Consider the following 12,506-nt stretch of genomic DNA (forward strand, 5'->3'; position numbering starts at 1 on the left):
AAACCCCACTAGCATTCATCCCTGGCCTTGCTCAGTGGGTTAGGATCTAGTGATGCTGTGAGCTGTGGTGTAGGTTGCAGACATGGCTTGGATCTGGCGTTGCCGTGGCTGTGGTGTAGTCCGCAGCTACAGCTCCGGTTTGACCCCTAGCATGGGAACGTCCATATGCCACAGGTGTGGCCCTAAAAAGCAAAAATAAATAAATAAACTATCTTGGGTTCTCCATGTTAGCCCTATTTGCACTAGAATATAACACTTTTAACGAAAACTGTCAAGACCTGAAAAAATGTTTTTAAAATCTTCTAATCACTTCTTGGTGAATGGAAGTTAGTTTTTTAGAGAGTATTTGTCAGGTTTTGAGAGTCTAAATCAGGACTAATAGAGTTAGGAGAGAAAACGCTGTGGTGTTTAAAATCTGTGGTTAAATTTTTATCTTTATAAAGCCTTTCTTTAATTCCTTTGTTAATTTTTTAGTTTGGGAAAAAAACTAGATATTTGCAAACTTTTTCTCTTTTTTTTTCTCACCTTCCCTCAAATAAGAATGAGAGGATATTAACAAGGACTTTTTTTGAGGCAGTGTATTATACTGGCGTGTGAACTGTCTTTCTAGTGGAAGTGGTAATGAGGATGTTTCATAATCGAACTTGAACTTTGATTTATAAGAGCTGGGACAGCTTCGTTTCCCTAGACTGCTCTCTTAAAACAAACAAACGAACAAAACTTGTTTGGTTTTTCTGATGATTAAAGTATTATGTATGAATTGGGGAAAGTTTTAGAAAGATAGGGAAATTTTTAAAGGAGAAAATGAAAGTCTGATTTCCATGATGAAGAGATAGGTATTGGCATATTTCCTTTGTCTCTGTCTCTGTCTGTCTCTCTGTGTCTCTGTCTGTCTCTCTCGCTCTGTCTCTGTCTGTCCGTCTGCCATTATATGTGTGTGTGTATCTCTATTATAATGTCTTCAGAAGGAAATGCTGCCCTCATAGAGTAAAGTGGGAAGTATACTTTCCTCTTCAGTGGACCGGAAGAGTTTGTATAGAAATGCATCACTTCATTCTTAAATATTTGCTCTAATTTACCGGGTAATCCTTCTGGGCCTGATATTTTCTTTTGGGAAGGTTATCTGCTTCTTTGTTGAGTGAACTTTGGTTGTTTGTGTCAAAGGATTTATTCATTTCATCTAAGTTAGTGAAATTAGTGGCACAAATTTATTTATAATATTCTCTTATAACAAAAGATTATCAATTTTATTAGTTAAAGGTTTCTAAATTTCATTGATCTCAAATAATTAGCTTTTTATCTCATTGATTTTTTTTTCCTCCATTGGTTTTTGGTTTTCTATTAGATTTGAACTCATATAATTTTACCTTTTTCTACTTAATCTGAGTTTAATTTTCTTAAGTTGGGAGCAGAATTCATTGATTAGAGATCTTTTTTTTTTTTTTTTTCTGATATAGGTGTTTTGTGCTATGCATTTTCCCCAAATACTGCTTTAGTGTCTTTCCATACATTTTTTGGCCATTCCTGAAGCATGCAGGAGTTCCCGGGCCAGGGATTGAACCTGTGCTATAGTAGTGACTGGAGCCACAGCATGACAATGCCAGATCCTTAACTGGCTAGGCCTAGGGAACTCCATTTCCATACATTTTTATATTGCCATATTCTTTCACTGCAAAATACATTTTGATTTCTTTTGATTTCTTCTATCAATGGGTTGTTTAGAATTGCATTACTCAGTTTAAAATGTTGCGGGATTTTTTTCAGAGACATTTCTGTTGTTAATTTCTGATTTCATTCCATTGTGGTCAGATAACGTATTTTTTGTTGATTGAATTCTTTTAAGTTTGTGGGGACTTGTTTTCTAACCTAGAAATTGGTCTATTTCAAGAAATGTTCAGTGTGAACTTAAGAAAAATGTTTATTTTGTTGTATGGTGGAGTATTTTGGACTGTCAATCAAGTCAATTTGGTTGATAGGGTTGTTCAAGCCTTCTTTTATCCTTACTGACTTTTTCTCTGCTTATTCTATCAGTTATCAAAGAGAGATACTAAATCTCTGATTCTAGTGTTGAATTTATTTATTTCTCCTTGCAGATCTATCTGTTTTGGCTTTTGTGTCTTGAAAGTTTTGTTTGTGTATTTTTTTTTCTTTTCTTTTTTTTTTTCTTTTTGTAGGACCGCACCCACAGCATACGGAGGTTCCCAGGCTAGGGGTGGAATCAGAGCTTCAGCTGCCAGCCACAGCCACAGCCACAGCAACATGGGATCTGAGCTGCATCTGCGACCCACACCACACAGCTCACGGCAACACTGGATCCTTAACCCTCTGAGCACTGAGCTAGGCCAGGGATCGGACCTGTGTCTTCATGGATGCTAGTCTTAACCGCTGAGCCTGAGTCACTGCGGGAACTCCTGTGTTTTTTAATTAGGTGTAAAAATATTTAGAATTGTTATGCCTTCCTGATGACCTAAAACCTTTGTCATTATAAGATCACTTTCTCTGTCCCTGGTATTGTTCTTTGCTCTAGAAGTTAATATAACCACTTTAGCTTTCTTTTGATCGGTACTAGCATCCTATTCTTCTATTTTTAACGTATTCATGTCTTTATATTTAAAGCATATTTCTTGTAGGCATCACATAAATGGATCTTGCTTTTTTAATATAATCTGATGATTTCTGTCTTTTAGTTAGGGTGGTTTTATAGCATTTATATTTAATGCTCTGACTGATATGGTTAGGTTTAAGTCTATAATGTTTGCTTTCTATTTATTCCATCTATTCTTTATTCCCTTTGACTCCCCCCCCCCTTTATTGTTAGAGTATTTTTTAATGATTTGATTTAATTTTCTTTCTTGGATCGTTAGCAATATTTAAAAATGTTGCGATTTTAGAGGCAGCTTAGAATTTATAGCATGCATATTTCCCTGGCATATGGTAGATACTCAATAAATATTTACTGAATGAACAAATTAATGCCCTGGCGCTGACACCAAAGGGCTGCTGAGAGCCAGAGGCATCAAGAAAGGCCATCAGTCCTGAGCTGTCAGACACAGCACAGTTTATTGTTTTCCCAGCTTTTATTTTCCTCTTTCACATCATGTTATTACGGCTATTGGCTTTATTCATGCTGTCTTGATGTCAGTCTCTTGAGGTTTGGGGGTCTGTGTCCTCCTCTCCTCTGCCCCCTTAATGTTTTAACAAATAGATACTTTATCCTTAGGTGGTACTTTCTGCAGGCTTTTTTGAAAGTGTGGGTTGGATCCTCAGAATGAAAGAGGCTGTGACCTTATCATGGCCAAACTCAAAAAGTAATATCCTTATCAGGAAGAACAGATATTTTTTAAAGGTAATAGATAGGGAAAAAAAGCTTCAAAGACATAGTCTAATTTTAAGATTAGCTGAACTAAGCAAAGCTACACACGAAAAGGAAATTCAGACCTAACAGATGTTCCCCATTCTTGAAATGCCACCACTTATTCAAGGCTCTTGAAGTAGCTTGGACAAAGAAAAAAAAAAAATCATTGAGCTTCCTTATTAAAAAAAGAAAAATTTATGGTCTGTTTTTCTTTTTTCTTTTCCAGCAAGTAACCGGCAGAAGTTTTGGTGATAAAGATTTTCGGACAGGGTTAGAAAATGGAATCCTTCTCTGCGAGTAAGTATAGCCTGTATTAAGTTGGTTTTATTTAAGAAAAATCACTAATGCTATTCAGTTTGTCTGCAGAATTTCCAGTGTTTTGTTTTGAATTTATTCATAGTTTGACTCTGAAATAAAAAAGTAATTACTGGGTGGAGTTCCCATCGTGGTGCAGTGGAAACAAATCCACCTAGGAACCCTGAGGTTGCCGGTTCGATCCCTGGCCTCACTCAGTGGGTTAAGGATCCAGCGTTACCATGAGCTGTGGTGTAGGTTGCAGATGAGGCTCAGATCTGGCGTTGCTGTAGCTGTGGCGTAGGCTGGCTGCTGTGGCTCCGATTCAACCCCTAGCCTGGGAACCTCCATATGCTGTGGGTTTGGTCCTAAAAAAAAAAAAAAATCATTGGGTTAGGCAGTAAATGTAAGCAATCTTGGTGTCAGTAGGGAGTGGTGGGGACTGTGGCAATTTCAAACCATGTAAAGAAGAAGTATCGGTAGCTGCTCCTCAGCTCCAGCAACTTTTCTGATGTAGGAATTTGGGTCCAAGTAATTGGAAGGATATGGACCAAATTGTGGTAGGAGTAGCAGCTTCCCCCCCTTATTCCTCCCCACCCCCTAAAAACACAGCGTGGGCCAAATGAAAGCAGTGCCTCTGTTTACTTACAACATCGTGACACATGCCAGGTAATGTTCCTCACTAAGCCCACTTCCCTAAGTTATTTTGCATATATTAAATCTGTGCTGTTGACAAAATAAGTGCAGTGTTCAGGTTTTAGTTTTGAACCTGAGCTTTGCCTCTAGAGTGCTCCCGTGATGATGGATTTGAGAGCTTTCGGGGAAGTGGTTTCAGACACAAAATAAGCTAGAGCCTTCACACTTGTAGATGGATAGACATAAACTTCAAATTAAGAGTCCAAATATTAAATTAATTTAATAGATTCTATAATTTTGATACCGATATTTGTTTCATCGAGTTAAAATGTACATGCATGAACCATGCAGCTCCTAAACATATAAGCTGTTGGATGTTGGAAACTGGGTACATGCATGTAACCTACACCCTGATCAGGATATAGGACAGAGGAGTTGCCATTGTGGCTCAGTGGAAACGAGTCTGACTAGCATCTATGAGGACTCGGGTTCGATCCCTGGCCTCACTCAGTGGGTTAAGGATCAGGTGGTGTTGTGAACTGTGGTGTAGGTCGCAGATGGGGCTTGGATCTGGCGTTGCTGTGGCTGTGGCATAGGCCACCAGCTGCAGCTCTGATTTGACCGCTAGCCTGGGAAGCTCCATATGCCTCATGTGTGGCCATAAAAAAAGATATAGGATAGAAATTTCCCTCATATCCCTTCCCAGTCAATTTCAATCATCAATAGAAAAGCGCCATTCTGATTCTATCACCATAGCATCTTTGTTGCCTTATCTTGGACTTCATGTAAATGGAATCACAAAGGATGCATTCTTATTCTGGGGACTTGCAGAATTTTCTTTGAGACCCACTGATGCAGCTGAAAGAACAGGGAGTTTAGAGCCTGAGAATTGGAGACTCAAGTCCTTTCTTCAACCCTTAAATCATTTAGCCTCTTCAAATCTCGTTTATTTCTCTTTAAAACGGTAATAAAACATTTATCACTCTTGCCTACTTCATACGTTCTTTGTGAATTTCAGCAGGATGATATGGATAAGATGCTTTTAAAAATTACATTTGCTCTACAAATGTTGATTATTATGCAGCCACTTTCAACACAGTTCATGTCAGCATTTGTTTTTCCTGCCCTCCACTGCCCTGCTTCTTCAAAGAAATTTTATAGCCCCGATGCTGTTTCTATACTTCCTTCCTGTGGCGTCTCTCCTCTTCTCATACCTTATTTTCCTCACCCCCTCTTTTCCCTTTATTAAATCTAAGTCAGAACTCATCTCTTAGGAAAACCATAATTAGTTTAGCATCTCATGGAGACAAGCTCAGACAGGCTCCAAACACTTGCCTCATGTTTAACACCTGCTTCTCCAGTGATTCTGGGCTGAGCCCTCTCCTGATGTTAGCAGACTAGCCAGAATCTGATCTAATTTATGTGCATCCTGTTCTCTTCAGTCTGTTGAAGTGGAATCTTTGGTACCAAGTCTTGTTTACCTAACATATGCCCCAAAGATTCTTACACGCATCCACCCCTCTGCTATATGATGAATCTGTCATGAAGTCCTAGCACCTGCCTGCCTGCCTTTGGGTTAGGTGGGCTCGTCTGAAGACAAGGCTCTGGATCCAGAGACATCTGCCCACATGGACTTGGCTTCTTCCAGAGATGAAGATGTTGAGTTGGAGGATGGCATCTCCCATGTGTGGAGGGGCACTAACCATTGGCCTTTTACAAACACATCAGTGAATGTTGGGGTTGTTTAGAGCTGGAGAGGTGGGGTTTTGGTCCAGGCCATGGCAAGACGGCACAGAGGCACAGATTACAGCCAGGAGCCTCTTTAAGTAAATAAAAGGTTTTGACTGCGGATGGGCTGAGGGTGGAGCTGAGGGATGTGTCCAGCGCACCGGATGTAGACAGATGTTACTGTCTGGGTAGATAGGACAAAACCCAAGACAAATGAATTGTTGTCTGACTCCTCTAACCACAGAGGATTAGACCCACTGGTGTATTTGAAGGAGTCTGAGGACCAGGGTCACGTCTGGGCTTCTCCGTGGGACTCCATCTGGCAGCCCCAACACAGTTTGTAAAAGTGGGACCAACTGCACTGATGGCCTGAGGCGAGGAAAGCCAGGAGCACAAGCCGCTGCTGGAGCCTTGGAGAGAAGCTGGATCTGCAGCCAGACAAACCAGATGCAAAGGTCTAAGTCCAGGGCCGCAGAGCAATGACCGACAAAAGTGTGACCCAGGAGCAGTTCGCACTGCCTGTCAGGATGGATGGAGAAACTCTCCCTCTCTTTTCGGGTCGGGGCGGGGCACACCTAGGATTGGGGCTGCCACGCACTGAGATTAGCAAGTGTATTTTCTGAGACTCATATCCAGAGAACATTCTGGCAAGGAAGGGGTCTCGCACTGTTCTAGGCATGGGTTTGGTTGAGGGCAGGGCCCAAAAGGCAGGAAAGTCAGTTTAGAGACTCAGGCAAGTGAGGCTTCTCAGATAGCAGATCCATGCTGGTTTCAAATGCCTGTCTTTGGAGAGCAGATGCGGATGCCCAAGACCGCATCACCGTCAAGGCCCAGAGAGAGTTTTGTGGATGCTGGTGATTAGAAGTTCTAACTCACGACTGCCACCCATCTAGCAATACTTAAAAACATCAGAACTCTCTATAATTTCAAATTTTGAAAACTGGCAGTTGAGCTCTTCTGGTTGGACTGGCTTTAAATGTTGGTTGCAGCAGCAAAGAGAAACCATGCATGCTCTTTGTTCAATAAAGGTTTCCTGAGTTATTTATGGGCGTGGGAAAAAAAAAATACAGGAAAACCTCATAGTTCTTCTCAAATAGAAGGGCACCTTCTAGGCCTGGTTTTCCTCTTATCAGCCTGGTTCTGAGCTTACCTGTGGCCTAGGAGGCCTATTATATACCCATTTTACAGAGCAAACAACTGAGGCACAGAGGATTCAATAACTTGGCTAAGGTTATACCAGATAAGAAAGATTTCAGTTCAGAAGTCCGATTGCTTTTGCTCTTAGTCATTGTCCTATGTCTGGAGTTGGGATTTTAATGAGAGAGAAAAGCAAGAGTTTGGGGGTCGGTAGAGGGATGGAGTGGGTGCTAGAAAACCCAGAGTGTTGAGAAGGGCAGTACAGAAGATAACCACGGGGTCTCCCCTGGACAGAGCAAGAAGAAGGGCTGAGCCAGGTTGGTGGTCTTGGAAAAATGTAAGCATCAAGGGTCTGGTGGTCCCTCTTAAGATAAGATGGCAAGTCCAGTGCAAGTGAGCTCATGAGCTGAGGGGGTAGGAGGCTATGGTCAGTGGAAAACATAAGGGTCTAGTTTTCGTAGGTAAGAGCCGTCAAAACTTGATGGAGACAAACGAGGTTGGTGGACTTGTAGTAAAGACAGCAGAGATGGGAGAGAGAAAAGACTGGCACCGACAGACAGCATATAAGGTGGAAATTAAGGGAGTTCCTGTTGTGGCTCAGTGGATCAAGAACCTGACTAGTATCCATGAGGATGTGGGTTCGCTGAGTGGATTAAGGATCCAGCGTTGTCGCAAGATGCGGTGTAAGGTGTAGATGGGCTCTGATCTGGCATTGCTCTGGCTGTGGTGTAGGCTGGTGACTGTAGCTCTGATTGGACCAAACCCTGGCCTGGGTATTTCCATATGCCTTGGGGTGGCCCAAAAAGATCAAAAAAAAAAAAAATTGACTAGAATCACCTGGGGAACTCTTTCACTTTGCCTATGAAATGCTCTTTCATTTTGCTGGTGCCCTTGCTTTTGCACCCCTGTATACAGCAATACTTATGCAAACATGCATAACTTACAATAACAGCAAGAAGAAAATAGAGTGCATGTGCCAAATAGAATTACAGGAGATGTGTTTTTGCTATATAGCCAACTCTCTCTTCCTCTTGTTTTTGCCGAATCTGTGTAGCTGACGTTTAGGAGGTTAAAATGCACGCATGACCTAAGCTCTCTGCTGAGCATTAAATAAAGGTCTGGGGTCAAAGTGTAACAAAGCTGCAACAAGTGTGACACGTGTCATGCTGTTAGAAACGTTAAGTGACTAGTGTGTTGTGTACTTGGCGACTTAAGAGTTTAAAAGGAAGGCTGCAAAGACCCTTCCCCAGGGAAGTTGCTCCCAGCGTGGAGCCCCTGATGCCTGCCATCTATGTCCCCGCACCCAGATCAGATAGACTTGTGAAATAATTCCTGAAAGGAAGGATTCTGACCTGTTTTCCTGGCTAAGACTTTATTACATAGATAGAGCTCTATGGAATTCCATCTCTATCAGGAGTTGACACATCCTGGCCCTTGGCTTATTTTTGTGCAGGTCCTCCTTCTTGTGAAGAATGGTTTTAATTTATTTTTATTTTTATTTATTTTCTTCCCTTTTTAGGGCGGCATATGGAAGTTCCCAGTCTAGGGATCAAAGTGGAGCTACCGTAACCTGCCTACACCACAGCTACAGGAATGCCAGATCCGAGCCACATCTGTGACCTACATTGCAACACCAGATCCTTAACCCACTGAGCAAGGCTAGGAATCGAACCCACATACTCATGGATACGAGTTGTGTTCATAATCCGCTGAGCCACAATGAGAACTCCCAAAGAATGGTTTTTACATTTTTAAAGAGTTGTCACAAAAACCAAAACAAATTAAGACAAGAGTTTGTATGGGGCTCGCAGAGCCTAAAATCTTTACTACCTGGTCCTTTTTAGAAAAAATTTGCCAGCTCATTAGGACTACGGGTTTAATTTTTGTTGTAAATTGTTTGCCTGCATGAAGTCAAGTAGTTGCGTTTGGGCAGTGCAAAGTGCTCTTTGGGTAAATCAAATACCCTTTCAAAAAAGGTTTTCTCAGGAGTTTTTTTTTAACAAGCCCCACCCCCTCCTTTTTTTATTTTGAAAAAAATTTATGTGTATAGAAAAGCGATAAGAATAATGTAATGATTTTTATCCATATACCCTATAGCTCTATGCAAATAGTCCAGGAAAGAGAGGTACATATAGAAAGAGAGAAAGCTAGTATAGCAAACTGGTAATGATATTTGTATCTGGTTGTAGGATATATGCTCTACCTTCTTCTCGGTGGTTTGGTTTCTCATCTTCACCCCCACCCTTTTCTTTCTTTCTAGTTTTTGTCCAAATGTATATGTTTAACAAAAGCCAGTTTAAGTCCTTCTATGGAGAGCATAGTGGAAAGTGAATGGATTTGGGAACTCCTAGCTTGCGTCCTGTGACGTTTATGGGTAGAGCAAAAACAGATCACGGGATTTCCTATGCTTCGACCTAGTGGACAGTCCAGATCCTAGGTTCACTTCCGGTGTGTCCTCAAGCAAATTACTCCACCTCCTTGAGCCCCAGTTGCCTCCAGTGTGAATGTCGAATGTCGTCGTGCCTAATTCATTGGGTCGTACAGAGGAGTAAATTAACTGATAATGTGTTTAAAACTCTTGAGTGTTTGGAACACAAGAGGCACTTATGTGTTCACTTTCTCCTTCTGTCCATGAAATGGGGACGATTCCTCCGTGTAAGTTCCCTGAGGCAGGCCAGGGAGAGAAGATGTAAAGTATTCAGCAGTGTCTGGCACTAGGTTGGGACTCCGGATCTCTCGCTCTTTTTATTCTTATTGTTGGAAATAATCCCAACGTCAATTATAAGAATGACACAGTCCATGCAACTCTGGACAGTCCATGCAACTCTGGGTCGCTGTACACCCATCAGCTCTCTCACCAGGTTGCCAGCAAGCCACAGGATGAACCAGTTGGGAGTTTACTTTCCAGCTTCTCTGGCTCGGCCTGTGATCAAAAGCTGGGCAAGAACATTTGGGTCCCTTACAAACTTGATCATCTGTGAATAATGAACTTTGGCTGGCAGAGCTCAAGGCCTAGAGCGATTGTTTTGAAAACAGTGGCCTTGACCTCTGGGGTGACGTCATTTCCTCCTGCTCCCTCCAGTCTGTTGTGATTTCTTTCACTGGGAAGCTGTTCCAAAACCCTCCAGGCAGAGTTAGTGGGTCTCTCTGCGGCAGCTAAATACCTGGACCCCCTCTGTGCTAGTGCTTATCACCTTGTCCCACAACTGCCTCCTGTACCAGATCGAAAGCTTCCTAAAGACCTCTTCTATTTATCTTTGGATTTGCCCCATTGGACACGGGTCTGGTGCATAATACAGCTGTTACAAAGAGTTGTTGGATAAACTGAGACCATTAGTAAGAGTTCTGCCCAGGCAATCTAATCACCAGTGACCTTAACTTTCTCCCAGTCTTTGCTGTCATCATCAATATTACCCTCTAGCTTTCTACCTTCTCCCCTTCTCTCCTTTCCTTCCTTTGACTCCCATCTCACTCCCCCCTACCCCACCCCCACACACATACAATTTTACATGAAGAATGATCCCATTCCTGAAGACTGGGAGTTCAGAGGATGGAAGTATTTCTTTCTTCACATGTAAGATCCTCCGTTCTAGCTCTATCTTCTTAGGGGTCGCAGAGGCAAACGTCTGGGTTTTCTTCTGCAAACACATTTTAGTGGAATGCAAAGTCCAAGTATGTTGGTCTGCAAATGAGTGACCAATAAAGAATGTCTTAGTGGATTTTTGTCCCGGTTCTTATGTTGCTGAAATAATTTTCTGAAGATAAGAAATCTGTTGGCAAACACTTGCTTATATCATCGCTGATGAATGAGCTGCTTATTCTAAGGAGGAGGGCTTGTCTTAGATTCTTGTCCTGATTTCGACATAAGATGTGGTGTGCCATGGACATGCGCCCTTCTTCCCGGACGGGTTGGGAGTTGATGGCATAGCTTTCCTTGGAGACTTTTTGTCCTTTGGAGGACTTATTGGATATCAACTATGTCCTGCACGGCCCTACATCAGGCACTGAAGGGCATAAAAAGGGAATGGAAGGCTTGATCCTTGATCTTCGAGAGATTTATAATGTGCTTGAGGACTAAACATACAGACAAAGCAGTTGTTACAGTGAAAACCAGTGTATGAGTCAATGAAGAAGTGACCTAAGTTGAATTCCTAAGCTTTGATAAGAAGTTAAATAAGGGGAGATTGTTGTAGTTTTTTTCCAGGGTTTATGTAGTTTTATTTTTATTATTTTTGTTAAAGATTTTTATATTTTCTATTATAGCTGATTTACAATATTCTGTCAATTTTTGCTATACAGCAAAGTGACCCAGTCATACATATATAGATACCCACACACACACACACACACACACACACATTCTTTTTCTCACATTATCCTCCAAAGATTGTTGCAGTTTTGGAAACAGTTATTGGAGAGCTGTTACACCAAGTGAATTTTAGTTAAGATGAGAGTAGGCTGAGGGAAAGAGAAGGGACAAAAGCAGAGTGAAGTTTGGGGACAGGAATGAGGATGCTTTGTTTGGCAAACATAGAGGAGATCTGCCGGGTGGGGGGGAGAGAGACATCTTTTTCTTCATCCAACTAGCCTTTTTAAGAAGCTGCTTCCAGGTGTGGCAAGTTCCTATAAAGATGAGTAAACTATGGGAGTTCCCGTCGTGGCTCAGTGGTTAACGAATCCGACTAGGAACCATGAGGTTGCGGGTCCAGTCCCTGGCCTTGCTCAGTGGGTTAAGGATCTGGCACTCCCGTGAGCTGTGGTGTAGGTTGCAGACGCGGCTCGGATCCTGCGTTGCTGTTGCTGTGGCTGTGGTGTAGGCCGGCGGCTACAGCTCCGATTGGATCCCTAGCCTGGGAACCTCCATTTGCCGCGGGTGCAGCCCAAGAAATGACAAAAAGACAAAAAAAAAAAAAAAAAAAAAAAAAAAAAAGTAAACTCTGCCGTAGTGTCATGTAATAGGGGTGCCCTAATTGGATCCGGGATCTAAATCCTGAGCCTATGTGAGATACTAACTTCGTGTTCCCTTGAGGAAGTGGCCTTTAGGTGGAGACCTGAACAAAGAGCAGAAATTAGCCAGGAAAGAAGAAAGAGAGATACACATAGGGAGGAAAACATGTTCTAGCTGAGAAAATAACGCATTTGAACTCCTTGAGGTGTTAGAGGAGTTGCAAGAAGGCTTACTTGGTGAAAATGTCGCAAACAGGGAGGATGATGATACGAGATGAGGGTAGATGGAGAAGAAAAGTCGGCAGGTCCAATTGCCCAGGGCCTTATACATCATAGGAGGAAATTTGGGGTGTTTTCTCCAGAGCAATGGAAATGAGGAGGATATAAAAGGGATCCACAGAACTTGCTA

General features: G+C 42.1%; 1 protein-coding gene across 35 annotated transcripts in view; it reads left to right on the forward strand.

Moving 5' to 3' along the window:
• The window catches only part of LIMCH1 (LIM and calponin homology domains 1), a 357,562-nt gene that overhangs the window by 136,536 nt on the left and 208,520 nt on the right, over positions 1–12,506 (forward strand). For 33 of the 35 annotated variants that reach the window (XM_084971777.1, XM_084971782.1, XM_084971778.1 and 30 more), the window contains exon 2: positions 3,582–3,652. In XM_084971777.1, coding sequence (XP_084827903.1) covers positions 3,582–3,652 — 71 coding nt within the window. Of the gene's footprint in view, positions 1–3,581; positions 3,653–12,506 lie in introns of those variants that run through there. The other 2 variants (XM_084971780.1, XM_084971781.1) reach the window with 1 other exon arrangement.

This window comes from Sus scrofa, chromosome 8 (assembly GCF_054392235.1).
Source record: "Sus scrofa isolate SSC_HxYL_T2T_F1_AM1 chromosome 8, Sscrofa_HxYL_maternal_Yorkshire_Landrace_v2.0, whole genome shotgun sequence".
NCBI classification, from domain to species: Eukaryota; Metazoa; Chordata; class Mammalia; order Artiodactyla; family Suidae; genus Sus; species Sus scrofa.